The 23,607-nt window shown below is 54.6% G+C and overlaps 1 protein-coding gene and 1 long non-coding RNA gene across 2 annotated transcripts in view; one reads left to right on the top strand and one right to left on the bottom strand.

Annotated features, from left to right (window-relative positions):
- Trpv4 (transient receptor potential cation channel subfamily V member 4) overlaps positions 1-23,607 on the top strand; it is a 36,388-nt gene extending 12,781 nt beyond the window's left edge. Inside the window, exons 2-16 of the mRNA XM_063225823.1 lie at positions 810-1,226; positions 4,891-5,063; positions 8,320-8,472; positions 9,204-9,344; positions 12,497-12,795; positions 14,286-14,465; positions 15,839-15,997; positions 16,270-16,362; positions 16,540-16,613; positions 17,488-17,653; positions 17,890-17,956; positions 19,837-20,153; positions 21,597-21,724; positions 22,372-22,493; positions 23,006-23,607. Of these exons, the coding sequence (XP_063081893.1) occupies positions 841-1,226; positions 4,891-5,063; positions 8,320-8,472; positions 9,204-9,344; positions 12,497-12,795; positions 14,286-14,465; positions 15,839-15,997; positions 16,270-16,362; positions 16,540-16,613; positions 17,488-17,653; positions 17,890-17,956; positions 19,837-20,153; positions 21,597-21,724; positions 22,372-22,493; positions 23,006-23,163 (2,616 nt within the window). The 5' untranslated portion in view covers positions 810-840 and the 3' untranslated portion in view covers positions 23,164-23,607. The remainder of the gene's footprint in view (positions 1-809; positions 1,227-4,890; positions 5,064-8,319; positions 8,473-9,203; positions 9,345-12,496; positions 12,796-14,285; positions 14,466-15,838; positions 15,998-16,269; positions 16,363-16,539; positions 16,614-17,487; positions 17,654-17,889; positions 17,957-19,836; positions 20,154-21,596; positions 21,725-22,371; positions 22,494-23,005) is intronic.
- Positions 9,433-12,502, bottom strand: LOC134470660 (uncharacterized). The gene is made up of 2 exons (XR_010039691.1): positions 11,027-12,502; positions 9,433-10,415 (listed from the first exon to the last, which is right to left on the bottom strand). It is a non-coding gene; the product is annotated as an uncharacterized LOC134470660 (long non-coding RNA).

Genomic DNA, 23,607 nt, shown 5'->3' with positions numbered 1-23,607 from the left:
GGGTCCAGGAGGGAGCAAGAGGGATGAGGCTCCGTGGCCCGGTCACTCAGCCTGGGATGGACTGTTAGCAGGGATGCAGGCTGAGAGCGAGGGCGGGAGGGCCAGGGAGGGCTTCCACGGGAGGGGACAGTTGAGCTGGGAGCCCAGGTGGGCAGGAGTCTCCCAGGCAGAGGGGAGGGAAGAGCCAGGGCTGGGAGCCAACTAAGATCTGTGTACCAGGGAAGTCACCTAAAGTCTTGATTTGCAGCTCTGTAAAATGGGGGTCACAATGATGGGGGAGACCAAGGGCCAGTGGCACACATAGTAGGTTTATGTGGGTTTTCTGAGCACCTACTAAGGCTCAGTGCTTTAGTAAGCCCACCTGTGTGGCAAGCACTGCCCTGGGCCTGTGCCCATGTGATCTCTGCTAATTCACCTACAAGGCTTAGACACCCCCATTTCATAGGGGGTGAAATGCCAACTTGCTTAACATGCTACAGCGGCAAAGTGTGGAACTTGGCTTTGAACGAGGCTCTGGAGCTGGCTCGATAGGTCCTAGTGTGACTCTGAGGCCCTTCCTCCTCCAGCTGGTGCCCAGCATAGCCGGCCTGAGGCGGACCTGTGTCTTCAGACTCCTAAAAGAGGCCCCTGTTGCAGTTCCCGCCTGGAGCTGGCGGCCAACCACATCTGGGAGTGGCCACTCCAACCCCTGTCATTACAAGGGTGGCTTTGAAGCAGCTGGTGGCTGTGCTGTTTGCCCACGTGGGAGGGGGCTTCCTGGAGCCCCACCGCTGGCCTGGCTCTGCCTGACTCCCTCCCTTCCCCTGCAGGCTGAGCGGTGCAGACGGACCCAGGGCCAGCATGGCAGATCCTGGTGACAGCCCCTGTGCTGGGTCTGGGGAGCTGGCGGAGCCCCTTGGGGATGACAGTGGCACGGCTGGCGGGGAAGCCTTCCCTCTCTCCTCACTGGCCAATCTGTTTGAGGGGGAGGAGGGCTCCTCTGCACCCTCACCGGCTGAGGCTGGTCGCCCCACTGCCCAGGGCGACGGGCGCCCCAACCTGCGCATGAAGTTCCAGGGTGCCTTCCGCAAGGGGGTGCCCAACCCCATCGACCTGCTCGAGTCCACCCTGTATGAGTCCTCGGTGGTGCCTGGGCCCAAGAAGGCCCCCATGGACTCCCTCTTTGACTACGGTACCTATCGTCACCATCCCAGCGACAACAGGCGGTGGAGAAGAAAGGTCATAGAGTGAGTAGCTGGCCGCCTGGTCGGAGGTCTCCGCCTCTGACCTGGAGCTGTCCGTCTGTCCTCCATGGGTGGGATTAGGGGGTGAACACCCCAGGTCCATCCATAAATCTACTGTCCATCCATCTCCTAATTCATCTGTCTCCATCCATCTGTCCTCCCAGGCGTCTACTCCTTTATACAGCTGTTTACCCATCCATGCATCCATTCATTCATTCACTCACTCATCAGCTTTTGTATCCACCTCATCGTCCCCCAGCCATACCGACCCACTATCCTGTTGCCTGTCCCCCTGCCCAACCAGGCTTGCCTTTGTTCATCATCATCCGTTATCTGTCCATCTACTCAGCCACCATCTGCTTGTCTCCCCATCTGTCTCCACTTGTCCAGTCCGTCCATCACCTTCCGCTGATTCTACCTACCTGTCCATCTGTCTCTGTCTCGCCATCCAGCCATACACCTATCCTCCATGCATCTGCCACTTACGTACCCGCTGTACACCTTCCTCCACTGTTTGTGTTCAGCCCACCCATGAACCGCTCACCGCAGTCCCACGGCTTGTGTGCCCTCCTCCTTCCCCTCCGTTTCTGCTTCCTTTTTCCCTCTGCCCCTCCCTCATGTCCTCTCTTCCTCCTTTCTTTCCTAGCCAGTTAATGTATCCAGCTCTCTCAGTCTTTCATTCCCCCACTCACTTGCTTAGTCCCTGACTTCATTCATTTGTTCTCTCATGTTTTCATCCATTTTCCCGTCTGTCCGTCCATCCACCTTTCCACCTGTCCCCCTTCTCCTCCTGACAGAAACCCAAGCTCCCCACTCTCCAAGTGCCTCCCTTATCCCGAGCACCTCACGGCTTTCTGGGGCTCACTGAGAGTCGGAAGCTTGGAGCCATTAACCTTTCTCCCCCATGAAGGCTTGCCGAGAGCCGGAGGGTGGGGAGAAGCCCGTGGGAAACATGCACGACCCTTAGTGTGCCTGCTCTAACTGGGGTACAGCAGCTGGGACCCCGTTTGGACCCATCCTCCCCTAAGGGTTGCTCCTTTTGCTGCCCACACTCATGCCTTTGCCTGGCATCCGCACATGGTTTGCGTGGAGCTGGGCAAGCCTACGTATCCGTCACCTGTGAATCTCTGCTCTGTGAGGCTGAGCCCGCCTTCCTGGTCCCCGGGGGAGTCTGATTTCCTCCCCAAGTCTGCAGTCTTGTGTCACCTCTTCTCCAGGCTCCTGCTCCTGCTGAGCAGGTGCAGTCCATGATCCTTTGTGGTCCTGCTCCACCCGTCCCTAATGTGCCCCAAACTGACCCAGCCTTAGACACCAGCTCCTTTCCTGGGTGGCCTCTGTGTGTCCAAAGTCTGGAGATGTCCAGTTCTCCTCCAGCCCTCACCAGTCCCTTCATGGTGGCCCCGTTCACTCTACCTTTGCCTGGCCAGGAGCCATCCCTGCATATGTTCACCAAGTCAGATTCATCCATGAGTATTTCTTGGGCACCTACTATATGCTAGACCAGTGGTAGAAAACTCCATGGCATACGTGCCACAGTGGGCACCCGAGCCCTCTCTGTTGTCCTGCAAGCCACGTCCCCCCAGCAGCCAAGCGCTGGATAACAGCTGTTTTCTCCCAGCTAAAACCCCAGCGTTGAGGGTTAATCGCAGTGTTGGCACTTTGGTCTCTAGAAAGTCTGCCATCACTGTGTCAGGCTGTGGAGCTGCCCAGGAGTGAGCTGGACCAGATTCCACTGTAACTCAGGTGGCACCGTTAGTGAGTCAGCCCAGAAGGACAAGTGGGCATAGAAGGAACAGACAACTGGAGCCGGAGGAGGCCCTGAGGTTGGAGGGAGGGGACAGGAAGGGCCAGCAGGCCTTCTCGGAGGAGCTGACGTCTGGACCTGAGCTGAGGGATAGCAGGGCAGCCCCACGTCAGGGGGTGGCCCAGGTGAGGGGGCATGGGCTAGGGCCAAGACAGACATGCCCAAGGAGCGTGGCCTCCCAGTCAGTCACGCTGCTGGACACTCTGGAGGACCTCCGCTTGGAGGGGAAACTGAGTCCAGGGCAGCAGAGCTGCCCCAGTGTCCCTACCCTCTGTCTGTCCTCAGGCCCTCTCAGGGTCTCCTGTCCCCTCCCGTAGGTCCCCCCAGGCCTCACACCCCAGTAGGCATAGCTGGGGACTTGGAGGGGCCTGAAGGGAACTGGGGTGCAGCAGCCTCAGGCCTGGCGGGGGCGGCAGTCAAGGTCCAAGCTCAGGAGCTGTGAGATGGGCCTGGCAGCTGCCCTGGTCAGTGGTGTCCCAGCACGTGTCCTGTCTGCGGTGGAGCAGCTCCTCCCCCAGCAGGGATGTGGAAGACTGACCCCCCTGTCCCAGCACCCCACCCGGGCTCTGGACAGCGGAACCAGGGCCAGCGGCTGCTCCTTTCAATGGCCAGGTGGCCATGTGAAGGCAGGTACCAGCTTTGCCGGCCCTCCAGCTGCCCTGCCTCAGTTTGTCACATGGAGCTTCCCACCTGCCCTGGCCTGCTGCAGCTCTCAGGGTTTGTGCTCTGTGCTTGCCCCCCACTTTTCCCTCCCAGACTGCCTCCATTTCTCTTCTGCGTCCTGCGTCCTGTGCCAGACTCGGACTGCCCTTGGCTGGGTGGGAACATGACAGGGACAGAAGGGCTCCCCATCTCTCAGAGCCCCAGATTGCCTCTTTTTCCCCAGAGCCCAGCACACAACAGGTGCCCAGTTAATGTTTGTTGAATGACTAAACTGAGTGTCTCCAAGCCCTACTCCTCTTAACATCTGTTTTTCAGCTTCCTTTCTCTCTCTCTCCTCCCTGAGCCCTCTCTGGTGGCGTCCTCTTTCCACCTGCCGCTGCAGCTCAGCAGCTCTGCCTTGCACAGACGAATGACAGACACACAGTAGGCACTCGGCAGCCATGGTAATCACAACTAACATTTCCTGCATGGGCGGCCCTGGGCTAAGTGTCTATAAGCATGGCTTCATTTGTCCCAAATGTTTGCTGAATGAATGAATGAGTGATAGAATGAATGAATGAGGTGCTTTTATCTTTCATTTTTCTGTTCCTTATTTTCTCTATCTCCTTTAGTCTTTGTCTGCCTTGTAGGTACTCAATAAATAACAAGTGGGTGGATAGGTTGGGAGGGTGGGAGGATGGATGGATGGATGGGTGGATGGATGGGAGGATGGATGGGTGGATGGGTAGGTGAATGGGTGAGTGGATTTGGGTGGGTGAGTAGATATGTGGTTGGGTAGGTGAGTGCATGGGTGGGTGGCTAAGTGGATGGGTAAGGTTAGGTTAGGGTTAGAGTGGATGGATGGGTAGGTGTGGATGGGTAGATGAGTGGATGGGTGGGTGGGTGAGTAGGTGGGTGGGTGGATGAGACTGTGTGTGGATATGTGGGTGGGTGGATGGGTGAGTGGGTGAATGGGAAGACAGATGGGCAAGCTTGTGTTTATTTTTCTGTTTTACCCAATACCGAGTGGGTACCAGACGTAGTTTATTGGATAAAACATTCCGTGGTGTTTCCAGCCGTCCCTTCCCCTTGGTCCCTCAGTCTGGCCCGTCCCTGTGGCTTTGGCTCCCTATCCCCCCCACCTCCCCGCTCCCTAAGTCAGAAGAGTGGGACAAGTCGGGGGCAGGCACCCCCATCACCTTTCTCCCACATCCCCTCCAGGAAGCAGCCGCAGAGCCCCAAAGCTCCTGCACCCCAGCCGCCCCCCATCCTTAAAGTCTTCAACCGGCCCATCCTCTTTGACATCGTGTCCCGGGGCTCCACTGCCGACCTGGATGGGCTGCTCCCCTTCTTGCTGACCCACAAGAAGCGCCTGACTGACGAGGAGTTCCGGGGTAAGCCACTCAGGCGGGCATTTCCCCTCAGTGCCTCCCCTCGGGTCGGTGGACTCCAGATGGATGCTGCATAGGGAGTCTGGTCCAGTGTGTCTTTTGCCATGCTGCTTAACTTCTCTGGTCCTTGGCTAGCTCCACTGATTCCTTCTGTCCTTTTGCAAAGGTCAGTGTGGTAAGCAGAGTCCACCCTCATGGGTTCAAATCCCATGTTTGCCACTTAAGGGGTGTGTGACTTCTCTACGCCCCGCTGTCCACATCGTAAGCTGGAGGATAACAGCATGATCCTGGCCTTGGAGGAGAGATGGCTCTGTAAAGCGACAGGCATAGACAGCTGGGGTCCTCTCTGTGGGGGCGGAGGGCTGGGCAGGGCATCTGACTGTGATTCCTGCATTCAGAACTGGAGCCTCCCCTCCCCCTGCCCCAATCCCCGGTGTCCCTGCTCAGAGTGAAACCCGGCTCACTTCCTGCAGCCCACAGTACGGCCTCCAGCCCAGTCCAGGCCTGTAACTGAGGCACGGCGGCTGCAGCCCCTGTCCAGGTCAGCGCCCATCATGTGCCTCGGAGCCTGGTCACTTGCTCAGATGACCCATCCACTTGCTCGGGAGAGTGTCGCAGTTGTGGCACCTGCTGCACAGAGAAGCCTGTCACGGGCTGGCTGTGGGTGGTGTAGGCTCTGTCTAAGGAAGCTTCAGGCCATTGTCTGAGGCTTGTGTTAAGTATACTAACTGCCAGAACAAAGCAACAGAGCCCGTGGGTCAGTTCCCACACAAACACTTATCACTCTGAGCCTTAAGGGGAAAACAACACCAGGCAGCTTCTCTGTGTCCATCAGCAGGGAATGACTAGATGCATATTCACGTATGCTGGCTATGGAAGTACACTCTGGGAGGCTGAGGCAGGCAAGTTCACCCCAGGCTGGGCAACTTAGGGACTTAGCAAGACTGTTTCAACGAATACAAAGGGCTATACCGGGGATATAGTTCAGTGTGGAAGCACCAGGTTCAATTCCCAATGCCAGGAAAGCAAAAAGTGGTGCCAGGTCCATGAAGACAGCCTGGTTCGAGGGCATAAGCTTGGAGTTGAGGGGGTCAAGGACCCCTTGCTACTTCCAACTATCTCAGTGGTGCGAGTGACCTCACTGGGAAGTAAGCCGCATCCAGGCCCTGACCAAGGTTCCTCCTGGTGCGCATTTGCCTGGCAAAGCGGGGCTTGCCCAGGCTTCTGTCTTCTGAGTTTAACCCCGAGCCAGCCAGCCGGGGCTCCTTGCCTGCTCTGGAAACCCCGGGCAGCTGCATATCCATGCTGAGAATGGGCCAGGGCTGGTCCCAGAGTCGCAGAAGTCAGTGTGTGGAGGGAGTTACAGGGACTTGCCATGCTAGGGCTAAGCTGCAGGGTCTCTCTTGCTAAGGCCTTTCCACAGTCCTGGGCCTAGTTTTGCTTTCTTAATTGTGTTTGATTTCGTAATCAAGGCTCCCAAATTGTACAAGCCTGAGGCTCCACTAACCCCACATCCATCCCTGTATTATTTATGACTAGAGGCTAATGAGGTCATGAGATTTTCAGGGGAGGCAGGAACACACACACACACACACACACACACACACACACACACACACACACACACACACACAATTTTGCAACAATGTATTTGGCAACAGTTGATTTAGGGTCCCTGGCTCCCACAGCCCCTGTGGGTAAAGACACTCTGCCACCTGGTGGTTGGGCCATGGAACTGCATGTCTTCCTCCATCTGTGGGAAGCCTCTGCTCCTCATACCTGTGTCTGAGGATCCTGGAAGCCCAGATCCGGGGCCTAGGCCCATTTTGTGTTGCCTATGGTTTGAGGTTACCTGGGGTGCCCACATCTCCCACTTCAAGAACTGTATCAGGTGCTGTGCGGGCAAGGGGTGGGGGTAGCACAGATGCTAACCAGTGAAGCAGGTGTGACCCTGCCTTCGGGCCACTCACACGCTCCTAGGTTAGACTTCACTGTCCAAGCAATCACAGAAATAAACACAGTTACAAACAGAAATGGCTATATCGGAGAATGTGAGCTCCTCGAGGAGTCTGGGACAACATCTTGGAGGTGACACTCAGGCTAGGTCTGGATGAGTTGCTTCAATTCAGTGAAGAGTGAGGAGTGGGTGTCAGACAGCATGTGCAAAGGCCCTGCTCAGCTCAGAGTTGCATCTCTGAGATGACCACTGTCACTGCTAGGTGGAAAGGCCAGAGAAGCCAGGGACTATTGGCTAATCAGTGACTATTAATTAGCTCATAGAATTCTCACCACAGCTCCAACTTAACTAGAAAAGAAAGTGAGCAGAGAAAGGGTAACGGGTAACCAGGAGCAAAGCCAGTGCAGAGTGGGTGGCAGCAGATCTGGCCCTCAATCCACACGGGGTCTCCCACCCTGAGCCCACACCTGTGCCCTCAGTGTGATGTTGCCCCAGGCCTAGTTCACGTGGGAGTGAACATACTCTTGAGATAGGAGTCAACTCATGACCAGAAAAATAATTACAAGGAAAAGGAACTCACCAAAGGGTGTTGGCAAGCCTGAGAGACAGGCAGGAGGTCCCGGATGCCCAAGGCTATACTGACATCATGGGGGAAGAGGCCTTCAGGTGACCGCTGTGTCCTTGGGACCCCCAAGACTTACTCCTGGCCTCCTATGGTAATTTCTAGTCCTCTGTATTCCACGCACACTTTGGGGAACACTGCGCCCCACCCTCCCTCCAGCAGCATCAGTGTAATGGATGGGGTAAGGGAATCTGCGTCCTAGCAAGTGAGCAGATGCAGCCTGGAGGTCTTGCTATTAGAAGCCCACAGTCCCCCTTACAGGCTCTGAAAAGTCCTGCAGTGAAAGAATAGATTTGACTTTGTGCATTGTTGTATTTTTTTTCTGGGGCTGAGGATTGAATTTGGGGCCTCATGGAGGTCAGGCAAGTACTCTGCTACTGAGGTGCACTCCTAGCTTGGTTCACTTTAACTCTGCATTCACATTTATTTGATTACAAAGCCCTTTAAAAATCCCCCCAAATTTGACTGATTAAAATTTAGGCAGTGACCACCTACATTTCAAAGCATTTCTGTTCCCATAATTTTATGTGACTTCCTTAGCATCACAAGAGGCAGATAGAATGACCCCGTGTCCTCACCAGACAGATAGGGGGGGCAGCCTGGAGAGGGTCCAGGGCCACTGGCTCCCTGGCCAGCAGCCCAGCGCTGAGCCTGCCTCATCCTGTCTGTCTGCCTCCCAGAGCCGTCCACGGGGAAGACCTGCCTGCCCAAAGCCCTGCTGAACCTGAGCAATGGCCGCAATGACACCATCCCTATGCTCCTGGACATTGCTGAGCGCACAGGCAACATGCGGGAGTTCATCAACTCACCCTTCCGGGACATCTACTACCGAGGTGGGGCGCTGTGCAAGGGAAGAGGGTGTTCAGGGTAGCAGTGGAGGCTACAGCCTTGCTCATCTGACTCCTGAGAGCTTTGGGTTGGGCCTCAAGTGCCAACATATACCCAGGCAGTCACTTGCAGGTGTGGCTGGGTGGCTGGGTGGCTGGATAAGGAATAACCACCCCTTCCCTGCTGATGTTCTGAGTTTTGGAATCAGAGATTCCAAGATGTGGAGAGGCAGCGAGCCTAGTAGTCCCTGAACCTGGGATTCTGGACCTAAGAGGTGATGGGATTGAGCACAGAGGCTCTGTGGAGATGATTCTGAACTAGCAACACTGGGGTAAAGGCGGCAGGTGCCCAAGCTCTGTTGTGCTCAGTTCTGACAGTCTGTGAATCAAATCTGGCCTTTCAGATTGCCCGACATTAACATTCCAAGTCCATGAATTTTATATGCCAAGTTGAAAATTCTGTGCAGTGAGCTGCCTTTGTTTCCTCTTGGATTAAAGTAGCACATGTGTCTCAAAAATTCAGGCCACTGGGGTCCCACAATTAGGGTACCCTTGGTACTTAAAATTCTATTTCTACAATGCACAGACCTCAGGCTTTATGCACCCCAAATTCTATGTTCTGGGGAGCATTTGAAGCCCCAGGGATTGCTGTCTAGGGCCTGACTTATAGCCCCCAGGCAAGTCTAGTGGGGTCTCTGTGAAGGGGGACCCCTGTCTGACTGTCGCCCTACCCGCAGGTCAGACCGCCCTGCACATCGCCATCGAGCGCCGCTGCAAACACTACGTGGAGCTCCTGGTGGCCCAGGGCGCCGATGTGCATGCCCAGGCCCGCGGACGCTTCTTCCAGCCCAAGGACGAGGGCGGCTACTTCTACTTTGGTGAGTTAGGGCCTGCTGGGGTGGGGGCCCAGAGGAGTTTAGGTGTCGATGTCGCTCCCGGCCGGCAGGAAGGACACACGACAAAGTCTGGCAGTGGACAACCTTTTCTTTATTCTCTCCTTATACAGTCTGCCCCGAAGCCTCTACCGGTCCGCTCTCCGCGGCTCCTTCCGGGCTTCTCTCCCCCGAAGCCTCTACCGGTCCGCTCCCCGCGGCTCCTTTTGTGCTTCAGTCTCTCTCTCTCTCGGGGGTGGAGGCACTGGCTATATATAGGATTAATAGCTAGGCAGACTACCCTGTGAGGCGGGAACTTAGTGGGGTGATAAGAAACAGGTGCCACACAGGCGGGCTCGATGAGAGGGGTAATCTAGCTCAGGCTTTTGTACTTTCCCACAGGCCTCGCAATCACCGCGTCTGATGACTTGACAGTGCCACGGCTCCCAACATCTCCCCCTATTTTATTTTAAATGATGGCTACGCGCATCGCAGCCCGTCCTGGATAGAGTGCAGAGGCCTATGCCCCGAACTGAGGCCCACCGTAGGCCCTTAGCGTAGACCCTGGTCGGCCGTCCCAGGGTCCACCAAGGCCCTGAGGCCCTCGTCCTTTTTTCTAGGGCCAGGAATGAACCGGACGGAACCTGGTTGCACATAGGCATGCACTCATTTCTCTCCACGAATCCCCTCGGAGAGAAATTTATCTAACAATCCAGCGGCTTTCGAGCGGAACGGGGTAGGGCCTGGCTTAGGTTGAGTCGTGCTGGGGAGGCACGCTCTTACCCGTCATTGACTCACCCACCCTGCTACATGTTGTTGTCTAGGGAGGAGAATGTGGGAAGCCTGTCACTTTTAAACGCGGTCGTAGGCCATGCGAGCGAGCCATGCGTATACAAGGGTAGCACATAGGGGAGCAAGCCGTTCCAGGCCCCCAAAAAGGGACTGTCCTGCAGTTCTTTTAGGGCTCATCTTGTTGTTGGGTCTGCGGTTGGCCTCCGGTGGAACAGGCCTGATCTTCAGTCGAGGGACTTGTCGCGTCAACCTCTCTGGGACCCACATTGGTTCTTGTCCCGATTCCTGCGGAAAGACACAAACCGCGCCTCGGCTTCCTCTTTTGTATCTCTGCCCTCCTTGACGGACCCTTCTCGGGAGCTTCCTCACTGTGCCTGTTCAAACACCTCGAGTACTTCTACAAGTTCTTGAGAGCTCCCCCCGTAACTACCCTCACTCTTTAGGCACGTGTGTATCATTTCCCACAATGGACGAGCAGAGACTGAAGCTCTACCCTCCCGTTCTGCTAGGGAAAGGTCTCTGCCCAACTTTTCCCAGGAGGGCAGGTTTACATGCCCTGTAGGCAGAAACCAGGGAGCAAAGCTGTCAATCTCTGCAAGGAAATTTTCTAAAGTCTTACGCCCCACCTTGAGGTCCTTGGACTTTAGGAGTCTCCGAAGGACCAACACCAAGGCTGTGTATCTTTACTTGGCATGTTTCCCATTTTTAATATATCTTCTGTTATTTTTACTTCTATGTTTATGTTTTACACTCTTTTATTACCTTAAGTTCTGGTGTTATGTTTCATACTCACCGCGTGAGGCCCAAGAAACCCGCCACTTACGCGTGAGGTTGAGAGGAGTCTACAAACCCTGTAGGTGCGCGCCACCCAGGGCCCAGGCTTATGCTCTACTCACCTGTCCTGCAGCTGCAGCACTGTGTAGGAGAATGCAGTCCACCGCCGCGTCTCGGGGTTGATCAATCCCCGTGCGGGCCACCAAATGTCGATGTCGCTCCCGGCCGGCAGGAAGGACACACGACAAAGTCTGGCAGTGGACAACCTTTTCTTTATTCTCTCCTTATACAGTCTGCCCCGAAGCCTCTACCGGTCCGCTCTCCGCGGCTCCTTCCGGGCTTCTCTCCCCCGAAGCCTCTACCGGTCCGCTCCCCGCGGCTCCTTGCATGCTTCAGTCTCTCTCTCGGGGGTGGAGGCACTGGCTATATATAGGATTAATAGCTAGGCAGACTACCCTGTGAGGCGGGAACTTAGTGGGGTGATAAGAAACAGGTGCCACACAGGCGGGCTCGATGAGAGGGGTAATCTAGCTCAGGCTTTTGTACTTTCCCACAGGCCTCGCAATCACCGCGTCTGATGACTTGACAGTGCCACGGCTCCCAACATTTAGGGTAGGAAACATGGGGTGCAGTGGGTGTCCACAATCCTGGGCAATCCGCAGACACTAGAGTCGTGCTGGCACTGGCCCTTGTGGTCTTGCCCACTAAGATCTTGCATCTAAGAGGCGAGCACTAGAGCAAGCTCAGGGGCAGGGCCTCAGCTTCCCACCTGCACAGAGAGGATTTTGAGAACAGAGTATGCTGATGCGGTATCAGCACCCGTGTTTCATATCCTTTAGTCCAACTTAGGCTGGGACTAACAAATTCCCAGGCACAAACCCCTTCGCTATCATATGGTCATAGTCGGATTAATGAACTATTTTGAATGTTGCCCCTGCTTAGGGTACATGTTCCTTGAGGCTCACAAAGTCCCACAAAGAATTCGCCATTCATGCTAGAGGTTCGGCCCCTCCACTCCAGCTCACACGGCCACGCCCCTGAATAGCCTTACCACACGGCTGATGCTGAAAATAGGCTTGCCCCAGTAACCACGCCACAAATAGCCTTAGCCCCCAAACGTGCATGCCTTCAAACACCTCCCAAATACCCATGCCCTCAAATAGCTACTTTCCGAATAGCCACGTCCCTCATAGCAGCCCCCTGAACAGCCACGCCTATGGGAGCAACATGACCAAATACACCCCAATTACCATGCCCTGAGTAACCACATTCAGGAATAGCCACGCCCTAAGTAACCTCACCCAGTAGAAACATCCTCAAATAGTCATGCCTCCAGTACTGTGCCCCAAATTAGCCACATGGCCACGCCCAGATTGCCACGCCCACGGTAGACACGCCCCCAATATTCCTGGCCCTGCAACCCCCTATCCCGAGTGGCCGCGCACCCCTCCCAGCAGGGCACAACGGTGAGGTCTGTGTGGAAGGACGTGCTTAACGTGGTTGTAGGTGCTGCATGCTTGTCAAATGCAGACGCCGAAGCATCTGTCCATCCTGGGCCACGCACTGACATCCCCCACCCTCCCTGCCTGCAGGGGAGCTGCCGCTGTCGCTGGCTGCCTGCACCAACCAGCCGCACATCGTCAACTACCTGACCGAGAACCCGCACAAGAAAGCCGACATGCGGCGCCAGGACTCACGTGGCAACACGGTACTGCACGCCCTGGTGGCCATCGCCGACAACACCCGGGAGAACACCAAGTTCGTCACCAAGATGTACGACCTGCTGCTGCTCAAGTGCGCCCGCCTCTTCCCCGACAGCAACCTGGAGGCCGTGCTCAACAACGACGGCCTCTCCCCGCTCATGATGGCCGCCAAGACCGGCAAGATTGGAGTGAGTGGGGACTGGCCTTTGCGCACGCGCACGCACGCACGCATACATGTATGTACACATGCACACACGCACACGCGTGCGTGCATGCGCAGACCTGCTCCTGGAAGTCATTATTACTACGGGCACCCACCTTCCAGTTTGCCAGTCCTGTTGTGCAAGTGGCTTAACTCAGGAATCTGCTATGGCTCCCTAGTGGCCCGCCAACCTGCTCAGCCATTCACTGGGCACTTACCCTCTGCTCCATTAGCCATTGATATAAAAGTAGTCCAGGGCCCCAGCTTGGTCCTCCCACGCCCTAATCTTCGGAGTACCTGGGTACAGTGCATCCCCTCTCTGGGCCTCACGCTATGGGGCCCAGAACGGTTTCTCAGTCTCAGCACTGCTTTTGGACTGTGCATTATAGGAAGTTTAGCTGCATCTGATGGCCTTGATAGACAGGCTGCCCCTTTCACACTTGTGACTGCCAAAAATGTCTGCAGACGTTGCCAAATTGCCATTGCCCTGATTGGGAGCCAAATCCCGAGCACAACTGGTTTGGCCGTGGCTCAGCATCTTCCCTGCATGTGTGTCAAGCCTTGGATTTCCCTTCTCTGGGTCTGTTTCCTTGTCTGGAAATTGGGGCTAATAATAGCTGCTTCTGGTGTAGGGTTACTGTGAAAAGCAAAGATCTTAAAAAGAGCTCAGGTAGTAAGTGCTCAGTGAGTGGAAGGGCTATGGTTCCATTAAAAATATTTCTGGGAAAGAAATGTGCTGGGTTTAATGGCACATGGTTGGAATCTCTGCACTCTACAAGGCTGAGGCAGAAGGATCGAATATATATTTAAAAAGGTTCCCTGCATGGTGGCTACGGGGGAGACCCAAGCAAGAGGATCTTGAGTTTGAGGCCAGCCTGACAACCTGATGAGAACTAGTCTCAAGGAAAAATATATGTATGTGTGTTATGTATATGTTTAGCAAAAGCTACTAAAATCACAGTTATACCAGAGTCCTGAGGTGGGAAGGAAGGCCTGTGTTTAATCTTTGTCCTATAAAGATAGTGGTAGGGATGGGATTGTTGTGGTTAGGATTATTGTGTTAGTAAGATTGAGTCATTGCTGTTTAATGGGGAAGGTCCCCTGATCATTAGGATGGTTAAATCTTGCTTGGGGTAGGGCCTCTGCTGTGTGGCCTCAGGGAACACCTTTTGTGCTTCTCTTCCTCATCTGTAAACTGAGATTTTAAGAATAAAGAGGAAAGGGCTGGGGATTTAGCTCAGCGGCATAAGTACCTGCCTTGCAAGCAGGCGGTCTTGAGTTCGATCCCCGGTACCGATAAAAAGAAAAAAAGAATAAAGAGGAAATGAGATGGCACAAGATCTGGCAAGCAGTGGTGCTTGGCGGTTTTCCTGCAGCCTGTCCTGTCCTCTGTGCAACAGCCACAGGGTCTGTCCCCTGTGACAGGCTGAGTGGCAGTCTCCGCAGGACCCTCATACCCTCCCGTCCCCCATGCAGATCTTTCAGCACATCATCCGGCGGGAGGTGACTGATGAGGACACGCGGCACCTGTCCCGCAAGTTCAAGGACTGGGCCTATGGCCCAGTGTATTCCTCGCTCTATGACCTCTCCTCCCTGGACACGTGTGGGGAAGAGGTCTCCGTGCTAGAGATCCTGGTATACAACAGCAAGATCGAGGTGGGCAATGGGGCAGGGTGGGCATGGGGACGGAGGGTGCAGCTGGGAGCATGGGCTGGGTTGGTGGGACTCGAGAATCCATGCCTCTGTGACCCATAGTCCTGGGTCTGGGAGCCAAGTACAAGGGAAGGTGCCATCTTAAGTGCCCAGAAAGTGTCTGCTGGCCTTAAGGACATGAGCAAGGCTTGTGGGAGGGTGGGCTTGGTGTGCAGGGTGGGCTTGATTGGGATCTTGGCTCTGTCGCTTTACCTGCTGTGAAACAGGATGATGATTTGTCCTTTCTGAGTCTCAGCTTTCTCCTTTGTAACCTGAGTCTCAGCTCTCTCGTTTGATGGGAGGCCCAGATCAGTTAATTTTAGAACACGGTATAGATGCTGTGTGTCAGCTATTATCATTAGTGGTCGTTACATGAAGTTTCACAAGCCCTTCGCTTTCACTTAGTGTTTTGTGAACATGGTTCTACACCATTAAATACTCTTCTGCAATTCCAATGCTGCATGTAAATAAATGTGCCAAATGCTAATGACCCGTTCCTCTGCTGTCGGTCGTTTGGGTCTGTTTCTGCCTTTAACTATGAGGAATACGCTTCACAAGCATCTTTTATGGTTGTGCTGTCACACAAGTCCACGGTTATGAAGAAATTCAATTCATTAGTGGTATTGGATGCTGCACGAATGAGGCAGAAAATGCTGGGGAGTGGGCATGGGTGGTCTCCTTCCCAGCCCTGTGCCATGGCTTATGGTTCTGTAAGTTCAACTTTCCTCACAAGATCTCCCACTTCCTTCCTCCTTAAATGAGTGACCTGCTTGATTCAGATCACTTTGCAGATTTAGTTTATCATCTCTGGTGCCAACTCTGATCGATTGGTAGAGTCTATCCAGGGAACTATATAGAGCACTGTGGTGCAGGGCTCAATTATTGATGTCTGGCCTGGATTCAGAATTGGAGAATTGGCATGAGTTAATCATTTATCATGTTTGAGCTAAATTTCTGTCTTGCGCCCTGGATCAGAATTTCTGAGAGTAGAGCCCAGGTATTTATATTTTTAAGTCAACAACTCAATACTGCTTACAGATTGGAATTTGGGAACTATGAGGATAGCTGTTCTTTAAAGATCTCTCCAGCTCTGGTTTTATTCTAGAATAGGGTAGGAAGGTAAGTTGAGGCAGAATTGGACAGAACCTTGAACGATGAGCCCAGGAGTTTGGAGAACTCAATGCCCATCTGGTCCCCTGCAGATCCTGTGGTATGGCTGGAGAGTGGATTAAGGAAGGGAGTGCCCTGGGGGTGGAGGGTGGGGAAGGCACATCAGAGCCAGCCAGTCTGGAGCGTCAACATCAAGACGGTGGCTCCACCCACCCTGTCTCTCACAGAACCGCCATGAGATGCTGGCAGTGGAGCCCATCAACGAGCTGCTGCGGGACAAGTGGCGGAAGTTTGGGGCTGTCTCCTTCTACATCAACGTGGTCTCCTATCTGTGTGCCATGATCATCTTCACCCTCACTGCCTACTACCAGCCACTGGAGGGCACTGTGAGTGCTTGGAGCTGGGCAGAGCGAGGCTAGTGCTGGGCTGGGGCCCTCAGGCCTGGGACAGCTGGTTCTCCTGGGTCCCCAAGGGAGGGAATAGACAGCCCCTACGGACAGGTGGAGGGGGTCTGCCGACATCCAGGGTGGCCCTGGGAGGAAACCCAGGCGGAAGCTAACAGGGCTTCAAAGGACCCAGATGTTCGTGGCGCTGGGGAACATCTGGATTGAGGGCAGAGGCTGGAGGGGCAGATGAGGATCTTGCCCCTCCTCCGCAGCCACCCTACCCTTACCGCACCACAGTGGACTACCTGAGGCTGGCCGGCGAGGTCATCACGCTCTTCACGGGGGTGCTGTTCTTCTTCACCAATGTGAGTGCCTGGCCCTCCTGCAGCCGCTGCCCAGCCCTCTTCTCCTCATCTCCTCCGAGTCATCCTGCCTCTGCCTCAACAGCAAAGAATCCATTGCCTCTGTCTCCTACTCTGCCTTCCTCTCCTCTCTTCTCCTCGGGGTTCCGCCGCTGTCACCAGCCCGCTCTCCTCTTCCAGATCAAAGACTTGTTCATGAAAAAATGTCCTGGAGTGAACTCACTCTTCATCGACGGCTCCTTCCAGCTGCTCTAGTGAGTGAAAGTCCCTGAACTGCCAGCCTCTTGGGGCTCATGGTGGGGCAGGTCATCCGCTTCTGGCATAGAAGTGACTTAACGAAGTGGCAGGTCAAAGTCAGGGCAAGGCCAACGTCTGATGAAGAAATACTGTATTCTGTTCGCTAGGGAGTTAGCATATACACCATAGGAAGGAAGGAATAATTTTAACCTCTCATGTTGGCAATTGATTGCTATTGTCTGCCTGCAATGCCTTGTTTTTTAGTACTGGGGGATGGAATCCAGGGCCTTTGCCCTGAGCTCCAGTCCCAGCCCACCTCTCCTGCCTTTTTTTTTTTTTTCTTTTAAGAGAGGATCTTGCTAAGTCACTGTGTTGCCGGGGCTGGGTTTGAATTTTCAGTCCACCTGCCTTAGCCTCTTAGAGTGCTGGGACCATGTTTGAAAACTTGGTGCCTGTATTTGTATTTAGTAGCAAACACAGTATCTGTGAGTGAAGAGTGATTACAGTATCTACCTAGGACACTGGCTGTGGGCCAGATTAGGAGTCCCTGCGTGTGCGCTGCATCTTATTCATTAGCTTTAGAATTACAAAACACTGAAATTCATGTAACCCCAATGTGTCCACTGAATCTTTGTGTAGCAATTCCAAGAGGCATCACTTTGGGGTCTTGTAGGCCTTAGGGCCAATAAATACACCTGGATTCCTCTTAACCGATTGCATGTTCTGGCTAATGGAAGACTGAGGAGCCCAGTTGGTCCACTTTGATTTTCTTCTGGTGCTCTGGAAGCATCATGACATCCTGGTACCCTGGAGGGTGGGCCATGTCTTTCTCTCGTGGTCTCATTGTCCCCTGCCCCCTCTGGCCCTCCTGTGGTCTTTGCCGCCCTGTAGCTTCATCTACTCTGTGCTGGTGATCATCTCTGCGGCCCTCTACCTGGCTGGGATCGAGGCCTACTTGGCCGTCATGGTCTTCGCCCTGGTCCTGGGCTGGATGAATGCCCTGTACTTCACAAGAGGGCTGAAGCTGACGGGGACCTACAGCATCATGATCCAGAAGGTACAGGCAGGGTAACCCTGGACTTGGGAGTCCCTGGAGAGAGTCACACGTGCCACGTTCCTGTCTTAGGCGCCTGCAGATGCAGGGATGGGGTGCAGTGGGCAGCAGGCATGGTCTGGGCATGGTTGGGGGCACAAGGCTGGAGCTGGTGAGAAGACTGGGGTGGAGGAGTGCGGAAAGTGAGAAACCGTGTGTTTTCTCTTTGCCTCCATGATCCCACTCCCTGGGGGCGTTAGATCCTCTTCAAAGACCTCTTCCGCTTCCTGCTGGTCTACTTGCTCTTCATGATCGGCTATGCTTCAGGTGAGCCCGGGACTCCAGGTGGCCTGGGGTGGGAGTAGAGATGGGGGTGTTGCAAGGCCTGGAGCAGGTGCCATCTTAGACTGAGGACAGCAGGGGGCACTGGTTGAGGTCTCCCTGCGCCAGGCCCTGGGCTGAGTATGTTACCCCCCTGCCTTGTCCTGCCCTGACAGGACAGGAGGGTAATGAAAGCCTAGGAAGGCTTTATCATTACCGTTTAGAGAATAACACAAAGGCTTAGCAAGGTCCAATAAATTGCTCAACTTCAAAAGCTGGTAATTGGGGGGCTGGGGATTTAGCTCAGCGGCATAAGCACCTGCCTTGCAAGCAGGCGGTTATGAGTTCGATCCCCAGTACCGATAAAAATGAAAAAGACAAAAAAAAAAAAAAAAAAAGCTGGTAATTGGTCAAGTGGCATATTAGCTATTTCTGCAAAGAAAGTCATGCAAAAGTTAGTGTCTTGGGCTGGAGGTTTAGCTCAGCGGCATAAGCGCCTGCCTTGCAAGCAGGCAGTCGTGAGTTCGATCCCCAGTACCGATAAAAAGAAAAAAGAAAAAAAATGTTAGTGTCTTAAAACAGTTGCTCATTAAGCAAATTAGTTACTTATTTTTACTGTACTGGGGATTGAACCCAGGGCCTTTGCACTAACCTACATACTCAGCCCTATCTATTTACTTATTTATTATTTTTTATTCTGAGACAAGGTCTTGCAAAGTTGCTAAATTGTCCAGTGTGAGCTCAAACTTGTGATCCTCCTGTCTCAGCCTCTTAGAATAGGATTATAGGGATGTGTTACTATACCAGGCATTTGTTGGTTGTTTTAGTCTAGGCCAGCCCTGACTTCGTTCTGTAGTCTAGGCTGTCTTGAACTCAGTCCTCCTCCCTCAGCCTCTCAGAGTGCTTGCTGGGGTTACAGGCATGTACCACCACGCCCAGCTGACCTCCCACTTATTTTTGCTTGTAAGTCGATAGGTCAGCTGGATGGTCTGGAAGGTGTGACGCACTGAGCCAGGCCAGATGTGGCGGATCTCAATGACTCTTGTGTTGAGTGCTCGGGGGGGGGGGGGGGGGGAGGCTGGCTGCCTGCTGACTGGTCTAGTCAGGGTGGCTCAGCCGGAGGACTTGGCTGTGTTGCTTATGGGTTACTCATCCTCCAGTCAGGGGGCTTGGGCTTGCTCACGCAGCCTCAGGGTTCTAGAAATACAAGCAGAAGTGTCTGAGATCATTGCCCAGCAGGGCATCACTGCTGCCTCACACTGTCAGCCAAAGCAAGTCTAAGGCCAGGCCTGATACAGGTGGGGAAGTAGACTGACTCGCTGATGCTGATGGGAGATGCTACAAGGCCACACTGGCGGGGCATGGCTATACACCCAGCATTGGCTACCTGCACTGTGCCTTCCCATGATGCCAAGCTGCCAACCTGCAGCATGCTGGTACTTCAGAGGTGTGGTCCTGGGGGAAACTGACCAACTCAAGAAGTAGGTAGTCTGCTCTCAACGCCCCATATGCAAAGGGGAGTGGCCAGCTCAGGTTTCACATCTGGGCAGGTTTGTCTAGGACAGTACTGTTGACATTTGGGGCCAGTTAATTCTTGTGGTGGGGGTCGCTGTGTGCACTGTAGGCTACTGAACAGCAGCCTGGCCTCCCAGTACCGGAACCAGACCACCCCGGCTGTAACAACAAGTTGTGTCTCTAAAACTCTCGCTGGCTTTGGAGTCAGGAGGACCCAATTTGACTCAGCTTGGCTTATCTGCTGGGTGACCTGGGGCTGGTGCTGTGCCCTCCCCAGGCCTCAGTTTCCCCTCCATCAAATAGGAGTGCTCCTGCCCCGCCTCCCAGCCCCTGTCCCCCTGCTCAGCGAAGCCACCCCGTTCCTCCCGCAGCCCTGGTCTCCCTCCTGAACCCGTGTGCCAACATGAAGGTGTGTAACGAGGATGGGACCAACTGCACGGTGCCCACATACCCCTCATGCCGTGACAGCGACACCTTCAGCACCTTCCTCCTGGACCTCTTCAAGCTGACCATTGGCATGGGCGACCTGGAGATGCTGAGCAGCATCAAGTACCCCGTGGTCTTCATCATCCTGCTTGTCACCTACATCATCCTCACCTTCGTGCTCCTGCTCAACATGCTCATCGCCCTCATGGGGGAGACGGTGGGCCAGGTCTCCAAGGAGAGCAAGCACATCTGGAAGCTGCAGGTAGGGCCAGAACCTCCAATCCCTACTGAGGTGGAGAGCTGGGGAGATTCCTCAGCCTTCCGCTTTGGTCCTGCAGCACCTCATTCTGTCTCCACTTCTCTGTCTGTGAAATGGGCAGCCAAGGCTGCTGGCCTCGTAAATTTTACAGAGGCTTCTGGCCAAGTTTATGGGATCCAATTGGCTTCCATGCAGCATGACTGAGTGACCTCTATAGGCACAACAAATGCTTAGAGAATATCTAAATCTGCTTCCTGTTCCTATAACAAAATACTTGAGACTAGGTAATTTACAAAGAATAGAAGTTTATCTGGCTCTTGTTCCAGAGGCTGGAAGCTGAAGAGCAAAGCCATGTCAGGCCACGGTCTCCTCACTGCATCATCACATGGCAGAGGGGGTCCCATGGTGGGACAGAGCAAGCCTGCTAGCTCTGGTCTCTTTGCCTCTTAGAAAGCCACTAATACCATTGTGGGCCCCATCCCTAACCTCATCTAACCCTAATCACCTCCCAAAGACTTCACCTCCAAATGCCATTAGCCCATGACTGGGATTAAGTTTCCAGCACAAGAGCTTCTTGGGGACACATCAAAGCCATAGCAGAGAGCACGAGTGTCTTAACCAGGGATGCATGCTGAGCCAGGGGCAGCTCGCATTCCTACTGTGACTGAGGAAGTGCCCTGGGTGGGGACGTGTGGGTGTTGCCATGAGTGTTTTACCTATGCAGGTGGAGCTTCCTTTCTGTGGGCACTGAGGAGCAGCCGTGCGGAGGTGGCTTCCTGGGCACGGGCACTGCTGCCTTCGTCTCCCAGAGGGCCAGGCACTTCTCAACCTGGGCGTTTACTGTACACAGTGCCTCTACCAGGCCTGGTGCCCAATGCCCATGCTGACCTTGACCCGGTGCATTTCAAGAAAGTGGTACAGAGGGGAAAACCCAAGGTCATTTTCCTGGCCCTGAAGGAATGGCTTTGGCCTGCTTGGAAACTTTACCCATCCTGCTTCTTCCCAGGGCCTCAGTTTCTCTCTTGGGTATATGACTCATGAGATGCAAACCGGCAGCCTGTGGACTGGATCCATCCGACAAAGATTCACTTTTTGCCCTGACTTATCCTATTTTTAAAATTTTAATGCAAAATTTAATAATTAGCTTCCAAATAAAAGTTCAGATTTGTGGCATTTGCTTCCTGCACCCCAGCCCCAGCCCACCCACGTAGTGGCTGCTGAGGATGTGACCAGGCCCTGAACTGTGGCCTCTCTGCATCTGGGTCCTGCTTCACTCTTTCCTGCTGCCCGTGGGGGGCAGAGTTTATGAAGCACATTCCTAGGACAGTAGGAGCTGGAAAACCTGGTGCTCTGCCCACCCCGGTGCCCTGCCTCCTTTCTGCCATCAGGGCAGTGGGCCTGTGCCAGGGAGGTCACCAACCCCCCTCCCTGTCTGCCTCCCTGCAGTGGGCCACCACCATCCTGGACATCGAGCGCTCCTTCCCTGTGTTCCTGAGGAAGGCCTTCCGCTCCGGGGAGATGGTGACTGTGGGCAAGAACTCAGATGGCACCCCCGACCGCCGGTGGTGCTTCAGGTGAGGGGGGCTCCGCAGTCTGCTCCCCCTGCCCTCCCAACCCCTGTAACTTCCGGAGGCGCGGAGGCCCTGGTCATGCGCCCCCGCAGGGATCTTGGGAGAAATGATCCTGCACAGGCTAACGCATGGAAACAGCAGAGGACAGACTGCCAGGGCTGGGAGAGGACCCAGGAGGGAATGTTTAATGGAGGCAGCGAGTCTGTTTGGGCAACGGAAAAATGTTGGAAATAGGAGTGATGATTATGTAACATTGTGAGAGTGCTCTATGGTAATCAGTTTGATGCTTCAACATGATTGAAATGAGCTGGGTGTGGTGGTGCCTCTGTAATCTCAGCACTCTGGGAGGCTGAGGCAGGAGGATTGCAAGTTTGAGCCCAGCCTGGACAATTTTGCAAGACCCTGTCTCAAAAATGCATACGTACTTACATGTATACATACATACAGCTGGGGAGGTAGCTCAATGTGAAGGCCCTGGGGTCAGTCCCTAGTACCAGCCCCCCCCAAAATAGCTCAAAATGATAAACTGTGTTATGTGTATTTCACCATCGTAGAAACGTGGGAAATGGGTGTTAACTCAGGGCAGTGACCTTGGGTTGGGGACGAGCCTTCTCTAAGGGGCTCCCCCGACCCTTGCTTGTTCCCAATAGGGTGGATGAGGTGAACTGGTCTCACTGGAACCAGAACTTGGGCATCATCAATGAGGACCCGGGCAAGAGCGATACCTACCAGTACTACGGCTTTTCACACACTGTGGGCCGTCTCCGGAGAGGTGAGTGGGCAGCCGGGCACAGGCCCATCTGTCTCTGTCACTTATTTGTTTTGATCAGTCCTGTCCCTGTCCTGGGACTTGGTGTCCACACCTGTGGGACAGGGAGCTGGGCGGGCTAGCCCATGCATGCCCACTGCTGCTTGAATGCCTGGGCTGCTACCTGGTGGCTTCAGGCTGGCCCTCCTGACACTGTGACACAGCTGGTGTGGGTGACAGGACAAGGAGGATAGATCCAGGTCATCCCTGTGGTGGAGAAGTCCCTCTGTCCTCTACACCTGAGAGAGAGGACAAGGTTCTCAGGACGCCCTGACGAGGGCTTGTATCCTGGTTGCTGCACCTCTGGGTGGGTGCCTTGGCTTCCCTGAGCTGCATTTTCCAAGTCTCTGAAGTAGGCATGGAGCCACCTCCCCGTTAGGTCTCCGTGGAGTGCTGGCTATGGGATGCAGTAGTCACCACCATCCGTGCCTGCTCCTCACCAACCCTCGTCCCCTCCCCATCTGTCCTCTGTCCAGATCGCTGGTCCTCAGTGGTGCCCCGCGTGGTGGAGCTGAACAAGAACTCCAGCCCCGATGAGGTGGTGGTGCCTCTGGACAACCTGGGGAACCCCAGCTGTGACGGCCACCAGCGGGGTCACCCCCCCAAGTGGAGGACTGATGATGCTCCCCTCTAGGACTGTGGAAGCCCTAACCCTTGCACCTGCCCATTTCTAGTCCTCCTGGTGCTTCAGTGGCTTCTCCCAGTGTCCCCCATCCCTGCCTGCAACTGCCAGAGGTGAGGGCCCACTGAGATGCTGGGCACCCCCAGGACCCTCTGGCCCCCGAGCTTCTGCACCAGCTCCACCCCGGGGATGGGTTCCCGGCCACCTGTCTCACTCCCATGGAGTCACCTACGCCACGCAGGCCTCTTCTCTGACCCCTGCCCTGCTTCTCCATTATTTATTGCTCTGCTCTCAGGAAAGCATGAACAACCCCTTCTGGAACCCCTTGCTGTGGGGCCTGCACCGCCTGCACTCACGATGGGGCTTCGCTGGGCACCTGGCCTCGGGCTGGGCCACACTTCCTGTGTGTCCTGCAGTGTCTGCCATCTGGCGGTACTCAATAAATGTTCACTCATC

This window comes from Cavia porcellus, unplaced genomic scaffold (assembly GCF_034190915.1).
Source record: "Cavia porcellus strain 051 isolate PalLab524CR breed Dunkin Hartley unplaced genomic scaffold, mCavPor4.1 scaffold_16, whole genome shotgun sequence".
Classification (NCBI taxonomy): Eukaryota; Metazoa; Chordata; class Mammalia; order Rodentia; family Caviidae; genus Cavia; species Cavia porcellus.
This window is presented reverse-complemented; position numbering and strand designations above follow the sequence as displayed.